This window comes from Archocentrus centrarchus, chromosome 22 (genome assembly GCF_007364275.1).
Source record: "Archocentrus centrarchus isolate MPI-CPG fArcCen1 chromosome 22, fArcCen1, whole genome shotgun sequence".
NCBI lineage: Eukaryota > Metazoa > Chordata > Actinopteri > Cichliformes > Cichlidae > Archocentrus > Archocentrus centrarchus.
Window position 1 is genome coordinate 6,819,887 of NC_044367.1, and position 17,203 is coordinate 6,837,089.

At 39.2% G+C, this 17,203-nt stretch overlaps 1 protein-coding gene across 2 annotated transcripts in view; it reads right to left on the bottom strand.

Moving 5' to 3' along the window:
* mdga2a (MAM domain containing glycosylphosphatidylinositol anchor 2a) overlaps positions 1–17,203 on the bottom strand; it is a 153,893-nt gene that overhangs the window by 51,411 nt on the left and 85,279 nt on the right. For both annotated transcript variants that reach the window (XM_030719301.1, XM_030719302.1), the window contains exon 7: positions 1,485–1,814. In XM_030719301.1, the coding sequence (XP_030575161.1) occupies positions 1,485–1,814 (330 nt within the window). The remainder of the gene's footprint in view (positions 1–1,484; positions 1,815–17,203) is intronic.

Sequence of the window (17,203 nt, forward strand, 5' to 3'; positions counted from 1 at the left end):
ACAAACAGGAAGCCAGCCGCAGCCGCCAGCAGACGTTTATCTGCATGACATCTGCCTGAAAGAAAAGTTATGCTCCTTTTGTCTCTGCAGAAACCGAACTCAGTGGTTTGTAACGGAGTTCAAGGACTGGAGGCTTTTCATTAAACCAAAAAAGGTTTAAAATTACTCTCTCTCTCTCTCTCTCTCTCTCTCTCTCTCTCTCTCTCTCTCTCTCTCTCTCTATATATATATATATATATATATATATATATATATATATATATATATATATATATATATATATATATATATATATATATATATATATATATTTTAATCTTTGTCTTGGTGCCGCAGAGGAAATAAATTGATGACAAGTATAAGTGAGTTCATTGAGTCTCCCACTGTATTTACTGCAGAAATGATGCAGAGAATCGGTCCAACAGCTGTCACAGATGATGAGGTTAAAAGACCGAGTAGGAAATATTTCAGAGCTTCGAGGCACTGTTTCTGAAAAAGTGATTTTAGAAAAGGGGGTGGGGGGGTTTTATAATCAGGTCCAATACAATTTTATGGTAGAATTCATATAATTGACTTGAATCACTGTAATCAGCATTTGTGTGGATTTACCTCATGCAGAGCTAACAAGCTGGCTGAGTGTGGGTTATGAAAATTTATAGCCTTCCTGTTGAGAAGAATTTAAAGGACCCTGTCAAATTGTGCAGCGTGCATATTACTAAATGTCATTTTCATTAGAAGTGGTTGGATTACCATACTTTGAAAAACTCCCTGAAAACTGTCCAGCACCAGCCGAACTTACCAGAAGTTTTCCTGATGAAGGTGCACAGGGACAGTATGCAAGTTTATGAAAACATGCCAAAAGGTAGTCACAGCAGTCCAGAGATTTTTCTAAGAGAACTGATGGTAACTGCATGTCTTATTTCTTGCCTCAGACATTTTGAGAAATTTAACAGGTCTATTTCTACAATATATATTACAGGCCTGTGCTGCTGCACCCTTTCACCTTGTTGTATGTTTAATACTGTGCAGGCCCCATTCCCTATGGATATCACTCATCTTGCCTTAACATCCTGAATGCTCCACCTTTGTCCTGCCTTCTGTTATTACTGAGTGGATCTCTGTCTCAGTCCTATGTTGCAATCAGGCTCCAGAGCTGATCACAGCAGCTACTTTGAAAGGGCTGTCAAATCATCAGGGCAGAAATTTCATGTTTATTCTACAGGATTGTTAATAATGTAAGGCTGTCAGTTTTATTGATGCTCTATAAGAACAGGGAGCCAGAAAAGGGAGGACAATGCCCTGCTCCTTGTACCACCTCCACACAGCTGGGCATCCAGGACAGGAATTGCATGTAAATGTCAAAAATGTTGGTTTTTAAAAGAGGCATCCACCCCCAGGAGGATTCTGACACCATCCAATCATCCAACATTCATTTGACACAGACAAAAAAATCCAGCTTTATCTACCATAACAGTGAGCCTTACCTGTGGTGGATGAAATGTTGACGTCAATGCTAATCTCTGGGGTCCCTCCATTCCTCAGTGATGCCACACAGGTGTAGGTGCCAAAGTCGGTAAACTTGAGGTCGATGATGTCGAGGTTGGTGGTTCCCGGTGAGACATCTGTGTCAGTGTGGGTGATGACCATCCGCTCAGAGCTCCTCAGAGGCCGACCGTTCTTCAGCCAGCTGAACTGCAGTTCCTCTGGAGGCGTGGCCTCCACCTGGCAGCTGATCTTCACTTCCCGTCCAATCTGGATATTGTCATCATTGTGGTAAGGGTCAGGTGTGATCCAGAAGCGACCTTTACGGAGACCTACAAGACATAATGGATAAAGCAAGATAAACTTTTACTTGAAGAGACCGACTTGTAGGAGTTTGACTTTAAGATAAAGTAGAAAACAGACAAATCACACAGCACAAAAACAGCCCAATGTCCCAGACTAAACGTCTAACATATTCAGAGAACAACAATTCAGGTGAGTTAGAATCAGATTTAAGTAGAAGGAGATCAAGTGGCAGTGGGGCTGCTAAAGCATTTAGAGTTGAGATGTCTGTCAAAGAGAAGTACAGTAGCTAAGAAGCACTGTAGTAAGTTACATTTGTAATCACTGAAAGGAGTCGAGTGTCAATTAAGCATTAGTACTAGAATGTTTCCAAGAGTAAATGTTCAGCTTTATTGTTCTGCATAAATAATTTTGTTTACAGCAGGGCTAAAATAACTCATCTGCCACTTAAATTTAGAGACAGACATCAAAGCACAAGTATAGGAAAAGGAGCTGAGAAGGGGGAAAAAAAAGAACAGACAATTAGTTAGTCCTAACGTACTAAAGTTCCCAGTTGAAATTTTCATCTGCAATGCCCCCTCAAGTTGGACTTCCCACTTGGAAAGTTGGAGCAGCCTCACCAACCCAGACTTAGCAATCCAAGATGGCAGCAGTGTATGTAAACATAAGTCAAAACTTGCAATCTGTACTAGTACTGTTGATTCTGTGACTTGCTAAATGAGCCATATGCAGCACACTGATCAGGCTCTATGAATGTGCTGCAGTGGTGTTTTTAATGCAAAAAAAAACAAGCCTTCCACTGTGTTGCTAGTGATGCATGACTGGCTCTACCTTGCTAAGGAGCAAAACAAATCAACATGATTTCATTTTCCCACAGTGGAGCCCATTCATGTTGGGATGGCTGTCATAAAATCTGATTTTTACTTCCTAATTAAAATTTTCTAAAAAACTAACAATGATATTGCAACATCACTAGAATATCTGAAAAAAGCCAGTAACTGGTATATGCCAAATTCATCTATAGCTTTGTTTTTCTGCATTATTGACACAATATTGATATTTCATTTTTAAATATGATTATTATTATCATCATTATTAAGCAGTTGGGGACAGCCTTTGTTTGGATCAACATGACCCTCTACATCAGGAGCAACTCAGGGTTCAGTATCTTGCCCAAGGATGCATGCAAACCAGGGCAGCCAGGGATTGAACCACTAACTTTCTAATTAGTAGAGGACCTGCTCTACCCCCTGAACCACAGCCCTGAGCCAACAGAACAACTATCAACAAGAAAAACCCAATCACCAATTTACATGGATGTACTGTAGTAACAATTGCTTAAGTCTAAAGTTTCAACCATAAAATGATCTAAAGAGCACTGGAGGGATCACTAAGTGACTTTTATTACCAGACAAAACAAATTTTCTACTTACATTGAGCTTAGGATACAGAGGCATACTCTGATATTTGACATTTACCAGAAACAACCGCTGCTTTGTGGAATTCAGCTTCTTAAATTATTCAGAAGGTCAGGCTGCAACATCAAACTGATGGATTTATGAACAAGGTGTCCAACTCAACAGCAGGCGTGCAGCTGTAACAGGATTCTTACAATGACCAATCAGCTTCTTCTCATCTATGTGAATCTTGCATGCTTGCATTTTATCAGACATTTTACAAAAACAAAACAAAAACTACATTTTAATACTGTAACTGTTTCATTATTTTTTTCATCATTATGTTTTTGGTATCCCTCTCTCTGTGTGGAGTTTGCATGTTCTCCCCGTGCTTGCGTGGGTTTCCTCCGGGTACTCCGGTTTCCTCCCACATTCCAAAGACATGCACTTACTGGGGTTAGGTTAATTGGCTATTCTAAATTGCCCATAGGTGTGAATGTGAGTGTGACAGGTTGTTCGTCTCTCTGTGTTGGCCCTGTGACAGGCTGGCGACCTGTTCAGGGTGTACCCTGCCTCTCGCCCTATGACAGCTGGGATAGGCTCCAGCCCCCCCGCGACCCTGACCAGGATAAGCGGAAGCGAATGGATGGATGGATGGATGTTTTTGGTAGCCTTTGCATGCGTGCTTGTCATACTGTTTGTAAACAGTTCTGAATTCTGATAAAACTTTGTAGAGGTGTAGAGTGGGGTCATGTTAACAATCCATTAAAATTTGCCTTACATCCACCACGGTCGTCAAGGTCAACTTTATGATTTATTAATTGAAAATTGACAAAAAGCCATATAACCTAGAAACTACAATTCTTACAATTGTTGTGTGTACTGTCAATACATAGAAAGTACCATATAAAGATTTAAAATATGTCAAGTGATAATAATGCTATGTAGAGCTATTTAAAACTGTTTCTCACTGCCATTGTTTGTATTGACAACATATAGGCATATAGGGAATGATATGATCGAATAAGAGCAAACTTTCATAAAAAGTTTTTTATCTGTAAAACTCTTAAAAATTCATTAAACTTATAAAAATTATACGGTCTTTGTTTGTATTGGCAACATTTATGAAATGAGACTGGGATTTCTAAATATCACAATATAGTTTGCATCCAAATATCTAGAATTAGTTTCAGCTCATTGTTTATCTGCCCAGCTATAACTTTACTGTTTTTGGCTGCAGCAGACAGCTTTTCAGAGAAAAATATCAAAAAGGCATTTTGGAGATAGCAATAACAGCATTATTACCAGGCACCAGCTGTTATGTTTTTTTTCTTTTTTTTATATAGTTCTTTTAATATCTAGGATGTTATTTTTGTGTATTTCTTTTTTCTTTTTACCTTTGCCAAGGAGATTATGTTTTTGGTAGCACGTGTGTGTATGTGTGTGTCATTCTGTCACTGTCACGTTCCATCTGTAAACACGATAGCTCGAAAAGCTTTGAACTAATTCTGAAAAAACTTTGTAGGGTTGTAGAGTGGGGTCATGTTAACAATCCATTAAAATCTGGCTTACATCCACCAAGGTCTTCAAAGTCAACTTCACGATTCATTGGTCCAAAATTGGCAAAAAGCCTGGATACTGGTATATGGGGATTCTAAATATCACATTATAGTTTGGATCCAAATATGTCACATTTGAGTTCTGACCTCTCCTTCAAGATAAATAGATTGGTGTGAAAGTCAAAGTGATAATAATGTTATATACAGCTATTTAGAACTGTGTTTCTCATTGCTTGTACTGACAACATGTGGGCATACAGGGAATGATATATAGGGATTCTAAATATTATGTTACTTTAGACCTGTGAACATATTTAATCTTTAAATTTGATGTTGTTTATTGGATTGGATGATTGAAGACTGAAGAAACAAGGCATATTGGCAGTTAACCCTATTCATTTAACAAGCAGGGGCCTCAGCAGCATGTGGAAGAACCATACCACAGCCACAACAGCCTGGCACCTCCCCCTCACGCTGGTCACCAGCTTGGCCACACACTGCTATAGGATGACATCCCATTCTTCAACCAGCATTTGTTGCAAGCCAGTCAGCCAAGCTCAACACGAGAGTCAATAGAGAAGATTTAGCAAGTTTTTCATGGACACAACCCACATACTCAACTCTGCTGCTCAACGCACAAATGCTTTTTCCTTACAAATGTGGAACCATTTAAAGGGAAATAAACAGGCTTTCAAACAGTATACATTTTATTGCCAAGAAGCATTGTTACAACAAATAAATAATCAACTAAATGCAAATTTCTTTACTTTTTGTGGTAAGTTTAGTTCTGTCATTTTGAATAAATCTAAAATACAATAAGTTTATAATAATAGCTAATTTTCTTTTATTTTAAACATGATAAGTCAGGCTATTCAATAATTTGTTTGGTGGCACAATGGTAGGTTGTGTTGTAGGCTTGCTTCCCACATCAGAACTTCATTAGTTTCTATGAGGCCAATGAGACCCACAGCACAGTTTTTTCTCTTCATATTTTAGATTATTACAAGCACCCTTCCTGCTGTAGAGAAACTAATCCGTCCAAATGGAGCTTAATTATCACTGAAGCCATTTGTTCAGTTTAATCCTGGGACTGTCCACAGCAATGTGCTGCTCCTACTTTCACTTTTCATTTGACTGCCTGCTGACAGGATTCATTACCTGTCTTCACACTGCTAACCTGTCAGACTGTACAAGCAGCTGACCTCACTTATTTTTAGAAATATTCTGTGGTCCACAGCATTAAACTTGGGATTTAGAAACTAGTGAAAACTCTTCACTTTTGCATTCAAAAATTTACAGGAGGGCAGGCTCATGTCTCCTCTTCAGGCTGCACCTGGCCAGGCCCCACAGGCTAAGACCTGGCCACGAGGTGCTCTCCCTTGAGCACCCTCCCCAGGCCTGGCTCCAGGGTGGGGCCATGATAACCCTATCACAGGCAGGGTAAACTGTTCCCTTGATCTTTCTTCTATATAGTTCATCTGAATCGCTCCTCATCTGGCCCCTCACCCAGGACCAATTTGCCTTGGCCCCATAGCCATAGCCAATTGCCATAGCCCCTGAGATCACTGGGATACACAAACCCCTCCACCACAATAACGTGGCGATTCTTGAAGGGGAATCAAGATTTTAGTTTATTATATATACTCATGCTATTTATTTCAAATTCAGTTACAGTACATTTATCATGTTCATCTTCTGAAAGAAAATAAATAATATTTAAACCAAAATTAACATAAATTAAATTAACCAGTGTCGAAGCGAGGCCTGGGGTGGGAGGGTGAGGCAGTGGGACAACATCTGTATGTAAACTTCAGATAGTGACGGTGGAGAGTTTAGCTAGTCGCTGTGCTAATGTTGTGCTAATGTTTCCTTGTTCCACTGTAAAAATGAATCAGATGTTCAACATTTTTTCCGAATGACTTTTCTCCCAGGTTGTTCTTGTCATGACCCTGCGCCCCAACTGTGGGGCGTGCCCCACAGTTTGAGAAACACTACCTTAAACTAATGAAGGTGATGTGAAAATCACTTTAGCTTGGTGGCAAATCAAAGTGAAAATCATTTAATTGACTGAATGTGTGCTGTGTCTCTACTGTCTAGTCACTGCAATTCCAGCAGTGTAAAAGATTTAGAATCAAGTATAAAAACATTTGGACATTTTCGTCATCCCCAAATAAACGCACACAAATTCCAGTGACAATGCGATGCGCAGTCATGATAAATTTAAAGCTGAGCTTCATTAATGACATCACTGAGGCACGGTTGGAAAGTTGCATATATAAAATATATTTGTGCAGCGGAGAATCTACATTGTTCTTTCAGCGATTTTAAATTTAAATTCTGAACATGCTCTCAATTATGTTATGCATTCAGCAGAAGCTACCATAGTGATTTAGCCAGGTAAAACAAAAGCCACTTTTGTGACACAGAAAACTGACTCAACACAGCTTGCTAAACCCATTAATGTGGCTTTGTTGTCCACTCCTCTGGTCAGAGGGTGGAACAAACAGAAACACAAGGAAGATGATCATCTTTACTGCTACTACAAATAAGAGACAAAGCGTGACTGAGGTACCAAAAAATTGAACTTATCACTAGAAACCATAAAGTACAAACAGCAAGTGTCATGAGGTACAGAAGAGAGAGAACTATGGAATATGCCAGAGGCTGACTTAGAAATACAGAAGGTGAGACGTTTAGTAAGCTGATTCTTTGGCATCATTTAGCCATTTAGTAAGCTAACGAGTTCAAAACAAAGTCCAAAATGAGATGTAACAAAATCCAAACATGCTGAAGAGAGCACAGTGGGAAACACACTAGGGGAGATTAAAAGAAACTGCAACAAAGGCAAAGGGGAAGACAGGACTATTTATACACAAAGCCTCAATTAGGTGATCAGAGGGTGTACTTCGAAGCAAGATTAATGGCTTAGCGAGCTATGTCAAGCATAAACTCAGAGTTTTTAGTGTCATGAAAGTGGCTCTCTTCTTACCTGGCTAAATCACCATGGTAACTTATACACCTAAACTGAGCTGATGAGGCTATCTTGAACTCTTCTGTCAGCAAGCACTGCGGTTTTTCTGCTTAGCCTGTTAGCTGCTGTTAACCAGCGATAGTGAAGCTTCTTTGATGTGGATCTAACATTGTTGAACTTTGACACTTAACGAATAAACTCATATGATGTCAGAATATAAATCAGTTTATCAGACTGAAAATGTTATTTTTAGGACACTCAAGCTTAACATTAGCTATCATGATGTTAGCTTATAAGTAGCTGTTGATGATGTTTTGCCTTCTTGTTGTTAGCTGTCTGGAGATGGGAGGGTTGCTAATCTGCTGAAAATAAGTAACTGACAATATCGGGAATAAATAAACATGTTTATGCACGTTTTTGTGTGTTAGAGCCCTGACTTCAGTTCAGAAGATGAGGCTTGAGGTGAGGAGGAAGAGGATGACATTTTATTCAGATGCCGATCGCGTTGTGTCGTTCCTTCTCATTTTTGCTTCTTTGGTGAAGTGGACCCTTTCTCAGATGATAAAACATACGTATGATCCTTCATTTCTTCAGTCTGAAGGTGCAGACACAAATTAAAATTTTCCCCATGGCACGCAAACACCTAAGAGTTCTCTTCTCCTCCACCTCTGGCATATTACGTATGAGGCCTGTCTCTAGCCACATACATAAAACACGATTAGGAGGAATGGCCATGCCCATCTCAGCCACTGTTTTCAACATGGCAAGGCAACATTGTGGCTTCCACATACCAGGGCCCGCTCATATGTATTTTTTAATGGATTAATTCTAAGTTTAAAAGAATGCATCACTTTGTTGGAAGATGCAGTTGCACATTAATCAATATATATTTAGGACTACTTTTTCTGTTTTTTCTATTAAATAAACTCACAAAAGGATTGACTGTACCTTTTAAAAAAACAAAAACAAAAAAATTGACATGAGGGTGGATCCGTCCCAGAGTCTATTGTTATGTGTAACTAATATAACAGTTCCAGTTGGGTAAATTATATGGTATTTTATATTGAATTTTTATACTGTCTATGAAGATGATAGAGAGGCCCAGAGAGGCTGATTAAAATGAATATTTTCTCCCCTCCTTGTTTTTAAGATAAACTTCATGGACAACACCAATGACTGTATAAAAGATGGACGACGTGGCTCTACTTCACTGTATAGAAGCCAAAATTTCCCGCTGATGCCACCTTGCATTTTTAGAGCCAGAGTCTGTGCAGTAGTGATTTGGGTTGGAGTGAAACCTCTGCCCATGCCCCCCGCTGGATGTGACCACAAACACACCCCCTGCACTTTTTTATGTAGCCCACCTTCTTCCGTTTTGATAACTTCTGCTGATGGTTTTACTGCCACTGATGGCTTGTTAAATTAAGGTAAATACAACCATATCGCTATATTTAAAAAGGCCTACATCTTGGAACACTATAGTTCTATACACCACCCAACACATGCACTGTATTAGAGGCTTGTTGTTAGCTAGTTAGCAATTCTAATCACTCCACAGAGGCCCAGAGTTACTGTAAATATCAGAATTATCTGTAAATTAAATTTCCACTTTTTAAGTTTTTAATATAAGACTGAGGATGATATAAAACGAAAGATCCATTACACACTAAGAGAGTACTCCACAGATCATCAGGGATAGCTGGATCTGGAATCCAGAAACTTCCTCCCTTTCTTTCATCACAGGTGTCCTTTGCCAGATGTTCTGTTAAGCCAGTGAGGCAGAAATCATGTCAGAAATATCAGGCGCACTCAAGCTTATTGCAGGGATCAAGCAGGACTCATAATCTTCACCAGCAGCTCCCTCAGAGGGAAATCTTCAAAACCCGGTGAACAGTGTGATAGCGACCTTTGCTTTGTGTAATGTTAGAAGGACTCCACATCATCCTCAGATAAAGCTGTCAGAGAAAATCTACATATAATGTACTCTTCATGAAGCTGATTATATTGAGTGTTAAAACCAGAGGATATGGAGGATACTTACTGTTTATTATCCTGAATGTAAAGAGCAGCATGTAACAAGGATGAGGATATATATATATATATATATATATATATATATATATATATATATATAATACCAGTTACATGGATATATAATCCCTTTGTATTTTTGTCTTTAACTTTCTCAGTTAAACGGCACATTTAACTGACAATACATAATATGGTAGTTTTGCTTTTGTACCTTTTTCATAAGTAGTAGGTACTAGTGGAAAAGAGGCAATAGGTCAGGTAGGTTTGGATAGCTTTTTCCCCTTGAAAAATTAAATCATCATTTAAAAATTGAATTTTGTATTTATTCAGGTCATCTTTGTCTGATATTAAATTTGTTTGATGATCTGTGCAACAAATATGCAAAAAACTAAGAAATTGTGAAGGGAGCAAATACTTGTTCACAGCACTGTTTGTGCTGATACGTTTTCTATGTTCTATTGTGAATAAAATATGTTTCATGAGATTTGCAGGTCATTGTTTTTATTTACATTTTATGCAGAGTCATTATTTTGTAATTAGGGTTGTAAGATCTCGAAGAGAACCAGATCTGTATTGTTGTAAACACCCAATGGGTCTGTCAATAAATAAACAAATGATGAAAACAGCAGTGTGGTAATTGTACGCTAACAATGGAGCATTTATCCACGTATCAAATGGCTGAAATTATCATCAAAATCTAAACCAAGTGCTCCCAGTAAATGTGCTGAAAATCTTACACCAACAGTAAACATGCACTGACTTTGTGTTGATAACTGCCGCTGAGCCTCACTCTGTTCATGTACAGTCAGTAAGTCTGCTGCCTCTGCTCTGTATGAGCTGCAGTTTTCAGTGGATGAAGGTTGAGGTTCAAATCCCAGCTCTCTGCATGAGTGTGCATGTTCTGGGGGTATGTGTATATAAATAGCTTCAGTTTGTGAGGCGAGCAGCTGATTGTCCTTGTTCATTAAGATTAAAGCAAGAACGCCTCAGAACAAAATGCTGTGTGTGTTTTACTGCATCAGTAAAAGGTCTGTTGCATAACTAGAGGTGGATGCAGTCGCTCACACATAGAAATCACTACACATGACACAACAAGCCTCAGACCAAGGTCCAGCCACACACACACACACACACACACACACACACACACACACACACACACACACACACACACACACACACACACACACACACACACACACACACACACAAAACACACTATTGCTGTCAGAACACAGTAGAATGTGTTATAGTACTCTGGTAGTACTGTACTGCAGCAGCTTAAAAAAGAATAGAACATGCTCAAGATGAAACATGAGCCTTTTCAGACAAATATATAACACTGCCAGCATTACATCAGCTATAACATTAAAACCACTGCCAAGTGAATAAAATTGATTAGCTCCTTTTAAATGTCACCTGTCATGGGGTGAGATAAATTAGGCAGCAAGTAAACAGTCACTTCAAGTTTATGTGTGGAAGCAGAAAAAATGGTGAAGCATAAGAGTGTGAATGACTTTGACAAGGGCCAAACTATGATGGCCAGCAGACTGGGTTGGAGCGCTTCCAAAATGTCAGTTCTTTTGAGTGATCCCAGAATGCAGTGAGGTTTTATTTTGCACAGGAGAGCTGCTGTAGCAACTTTAATGTTGGCTGTTTGGGTAATGTAAGGTGTACAGTTTAAAGTACCTTAGTGGTTCACATGAAAACTACCGTTACAGTTCATGCCGACAACGTGATGACAAATATTCCAACGTAGGAAGTGCTGTGAGCAGCTAATCAGATCAATAAATTACCTGGATTATAATGTTTGTTTTGTGTGATTTCTGCAAAGCCATTAGTGGAAGGAAACAGCGCTCTGGGACAGGTTCAACGCATGATATGTAAGTGTAACTCCCCCGGTTTTATATGCTAAAAGAATTATTGCTCTTATTTGATTGCAATTCTACTGGTATTTAAAAATACATATGGAAATGGTAGCATGGGCGCTCCAGACGGTCATAAAGGGTTTTAATAGCAGCCTGTCACAAAAACACACCATTTGTTCCAGTTTCTTTATTCAAATCTATGAAAACTGTCAAAAATATTTTGCCAGGCATAAAATAGTATTTTTGGACTAGCCAAAAATTTGGCACATGGTGTGCAGTGTGTCCTTAAAAAATGTTAGGAAACTGGACAAGGGAAAGACAAAAGAATAACAGACAGGTCTAAAAAATTACCTACAGCAGATGAACAATAATGGGTTAATGTTTTGTGCTATTAAGATAAGGATTTCCTTTGTAAGATTTTTCCATAAATAATTAACCCTTATGTGGATTAAGTCTTGTCTTAGATTACAACGTATAGCTCTCTCTACATACAGCTCTGTCAGTGACTCTTTACCTTCCTACAAGCTTTAGACTTGTAATGTGCTTTACTAAGTAATTTTATTATGCTATTTTGTCATGTGTAACCTTCATATATAACATAGTATGAATAATTACTATTTTCTTCTTACAGACAAGTTGTCAGAATACCCAATGGCAGTTTGAGCGTGTGCTGTTGTGATTTAACAGAGGGGCTTGAGAGGGGTCATGAGAACAGTGTGCCTGTGGTAGAGTATGTCTGTGGAGGGCAGTTTGACTGTGGAAAAGAGATGGCCTGTGGAGGAGAGTCTGCTCATGAAGGGCAGTTTGTCCGTGGAGGAAAATATATCTGCTGTTAAAGTTCTGACACCCAAACTTTTCACAACTATGTATCAACTCTTGATGAGAAGGTCCTAAGGATGGAAACTGGCTTCTCAGACAGAAGCGTCTTCAATATCTTTGTTGGCAATGCGAGAACATTTAAAGACTCTGTGGTTTATTATGCTGGCTGGAAAGTGGAATATATATCATTCAAAACCCAGATCTTTTTGCCTCTCATGAACCTCTGTCAGCTGTCATCTGTCTGATTTAACAGCCACTTGCGGTTTGGAGTTGCTGCACAGGTCAAAGGCTTCTACTTTCGTGCTGGAAAAAGCTCTTCCACTGCCTTAACCCTCCATGCAGGCACAGTGGGTTTTTTACACTTGCACTCAGCTTCGGTGGAGCTGAGGTTGTGGATGACCCACATCATCAAAGCAGCAGAGTGGCTACACTTGTCTTCCCCTCAGGGACACTTGAGTGGATAACTCCAGAGTCATCAGTGGAAACTTGTAAAGAGGAAGAGAAATACTTTTAAAATCCTACTCACAGCCTGTTAACACAATGCACTGCATTTGAGATGATTGGAATTACAAAAGATGCAGAAGCCAATATACAATCAGTAAATTTTACATACCTAAAGATGGCTCTTAATTGAAAAGGCAGTATACTACAGTTCAGCTCTTTTATGCAGTGAGCATGTTTACATGTGAAGTAATTTAGCCTTAAAATAACTGCTCAATGGCGTTGCAACTATGCCAGCCGAGAGGTGCAACTTGCTGAGAGTGTTTTGGTAAAATGCACATTTTTCGCCCTCGGGTTGACGTGGCTAATGTGGCTAGCTAGTAATCCCTTGCAGCTGTGACTTAACTGACATGGGAATAGCATAATATTAGCTATGCATATGTAACTACCAGGAATTCAAATTAATTAATGACTAAGCCAACATACCTGATATATCTTATCCACTGGTTCTTTACACTCATGGTTAACTGGCAGAAACAGCCACATAATATATACACAACACTATTATTATGCAACACTACTATTATCCATATACTGTAAACACTATGATACTGAAAAGGATTAAATTTAAGAAGTTGGATGCCATTCACTGTGGAATCTGGGATTTGCAGTATGTTATGGGATGAGTAATTCCTTCACCATTAAGAGTAATTATGTATACAGTCCATACTGTTGCCTTTTTTCCCCCATCCATCTATCCATCCTCTTCTGCTTATCCTTTTTAGGGTCGTGGGGGGCTGGAGCCTATCCCCGCTGTCATAGGACGAGAGGCAGGGTACACCCTGTACAGGTTGCCAGGCTGTTGCAGGGCTAACACAGAGAGACAGACAACCATTCACACTCACATTCACACCTATGGGCAATTTAGAATCACCACTTAACCTAACCCCACTAACTGCATGTCTTTGGACAGCGGGAGGAAACCGGACCACCCAGAGAAAACCCACACAGGCACGGGGAGAATATTCATCTTGTAGCAGCTTGGTTTGTTTCAAGGTTTAATTATGCTTCTGTGTCGAGTCTTTCAGGGGTCTCCGGGGTAACAAGAAATCCCCCCTGAACCCTACGTGGTAACCTACGACATAACCTAACGTGCACCTCTTAAAAAATGTAACTACACGTCGGGTTGACACAGCCTGCAAGGACTGTGATTACCGCGTAGGGTTCAGAGGGAATTTCCAGTTACATAAGCATGCCTCACAAAGACCGGACACAGAAGTCTAAATCAGGCCTAAGACTGCTTATATGAGGATTTCCAGAAACATCAGAAGAGAAAATGAATGGGAAATTCACTTCTGGAACCAGAGCCCTTAAAAAAGTGAGTGGTCACCGTAAAGCTGTATAAAGAGGCAGATATCAGCTGGAGCACAGACTGATGAGATGGGTACACAATTAGATATATCAGCCAGGCAGAGATCATCACATTTGAGGAATTTTGCTGCTTTTCTTGTTCAAATATGATCTTGAACTGAATAGTTGGGTGTTTTGGACTTTGTGGATCAAAGCAAAGCATTTTAATACAGTTTCTGGTATAATTTATTGAATAAACATTGACTGAAATCTACCTGAATATTAATCTTAATTTACCAACAAAGTGCCCATATTACAAAGAAATGACATAAACCTGAGACCAGCAGGGGCCTTCCTGACAGTGAGGAACTTTATGTCCTTACCTGCTCCTCCTCACCTCAGACCCCTCCTTCTTTACCTGTTTTACATCCCAATTCTAACATTAATATCAGTACAAAACCTGTGTGCCTGAAGCTTCATGGCATGGGTTTCCATGGCTGAGCAGCTCCTGTAGGTTTAATGCATAGGTGGCCCAATACTTTTATCTATATAGTTTATCTGCCACCAATGGTCCTATACCTCAGGAAAGCTCCAGAGGGCCAAGGTCCATGCCCCAACAGCTCAGAGCTGTACACTACATTTTTATTGTTAGTGTAATTAGTGGAGAAAAAGGATGAGGCTGGTATTTTTTTTTTTCAAAGTTAAAATGGGACGAACAGTCGAACATCTCTGGTGCTTCCTAAGAAGGTGTATTTTTTTATCCCATAAATTTTAGGCCATGGGAAAAATTTCCAGCTGAACTCAGATCAGTTAAGGAAGAGTCTGAAGAAATCGATAAAATTTAAGACTTTCAGAATGAAGCACAAAATTGTCTCCACCCTAGAGTGAGTTTCAGCTCATCTGCCCAGCTACAACTTTACTGTTTTTGGTTTTGTGTATGTGCTGCAGGAAATTCCAGTAACAGCATCACTTCTTTCTTTTTTCTTTTTCTCTCCACCATGGAGGTTATGTTTCTGTCACATTTGTTACATTTGTGTGTATGTGGCATTCTGTCTGTAAACACAATAGTTCAAAATGTTTTCACCCAATTCTCATAAAACTTTGTAGGGGTGTAGAGTGGGGTCATTTTAACAATCCATTAACATTTGGCTTACATCCACCAAGGTCTTCAAGCGCTTCCATCACTCAGGATATGAAGTCGCTGCCAGAGGTGTAATGCTGTATGCTGTAATGCAGCACACTGATGGTGTATGCCGCCATATGCACAGTTAAATTGTTGGCTGTTTCTAAGGCTATGTAACACAGTGGGAGTTTACATAAATTAGTCAGGATTAACTGAGTAACTGATCAAATGTTAGATTGACTTTATTTTTCCAAGTGGCACAATCTCTGTTTTAGCTCACTATTTCACATCAACTGCCAGCAACCTTCTGCAACCACTGGTAGCCTCTTAGGGAATATTCACTTTTCCCTAGTTACTGGTGGTCTCTATGCTTTTGTGAATGGGACCTAATTCACATGCAAAGATTTCTCAACACTCAAGAAAAGTCCACTCTGTCCATCCTGTAATCACCAATCTGCTCCAACTGATCGTCGATCATCACCAGAACAATCACCACATTCTCCTCCTGAGTCAAATACTTCCATGATCTGATAACCTGAAGGCTCAGCTCATAGCGTCCAATACAACTAATTGGCCGTTTCAAATAAGGCACATTATTAAAGTTTTGTTATTTAAGCTTTTATTTAAAAAAAAAAAATAGAAAAAAGAAAAGGTCCTGAACAAACAGATGAACCCAGAACAAACATGTATTTTTGCTCAGCTTGCCCTGTTGATTTTCTTCCCATCATCTCAGTGTCTGGGCAGGATGCGTCATCAAAACTTTGAAGCGTGCTGATGATGTTCAGAACAATACATCATGACACTGCAGGACAGGATGACACACAGTGGAGGAGAGGAGGAGGAGATGGAGGATCGGATTCTAGAAGGCTGAAAAAATCAGAGAGCCTAAGATCTCTCTGTATAGAAGCAAATAAATGCTGTGTTTGTTGGGGTGTCAGGTCTACTCTGCAGCAGCTTGTACATTCTAAACAACCAGTAAAGACAGTGATGTTCCTTTATATCTGTAACAGCTCACCTGTTAGAAGCACACACACTGAAATGGAAAGAAAAAACATGTTTCAATAGGTAGACGACCGTCAGAACTGCAATGAAATTCCCAGAGGCCCAATATGCAAAGTGTCAGACTGTGCTAGAAGTAACATGACTGAATTGTAGCACAGTGGCACTACAATAGCTTTGATGATCCACAGTGAAAATAGGATAAAACACATGCTTTTCTTCCATGGATCCAATCATCATCTGAAATGTAAAAGGTTTTCCAGGATGCTTGGATTGAACCTTTGGTGTACAAAAAGGCAATCCCAGCCCATGCAATACTTGATGAAATATTATGGTTCATTCTGCAACAATCTAATGTTCTGTGTGTTTGTGTGTGTTTCACTACAAGTTTATTAAAATTTTATTTTTAAATATGCAAATGGGGTCATTAAATGTCAGCATATTTGCATACATTTTCAGAACATAAATCCAACCCTTGAAGCCAAGTTCCACATAAAAAAGAGGTTTTACAAAAGGGATTTTGGATCTCTCTTTTTATTACTCCATATATCTAAAAAAAATTATCACTTTCAATTGTTTTTGAGGCCAAAGAAAGAAAGTTTTATAAATCGTTCACAATACGTGACAAAATAATGACAACCTTCATCAATACAAAACTTCAGCAGTTCATGACTTACAGTGCTTTAATTTTCAAAGATGTGCAACACAATATTCATATTCCTGGATGTTTAGTACCCTTTGTACACTTTGGCTATATTTATCTGAAGTGAAGAGCAAACAAAGGAGGATTTCAGGTTGCTAATGCTATGATTATATTTGCTAATGATATGCAGCCTCTTTCTCATGCCTGATTGGCTTAG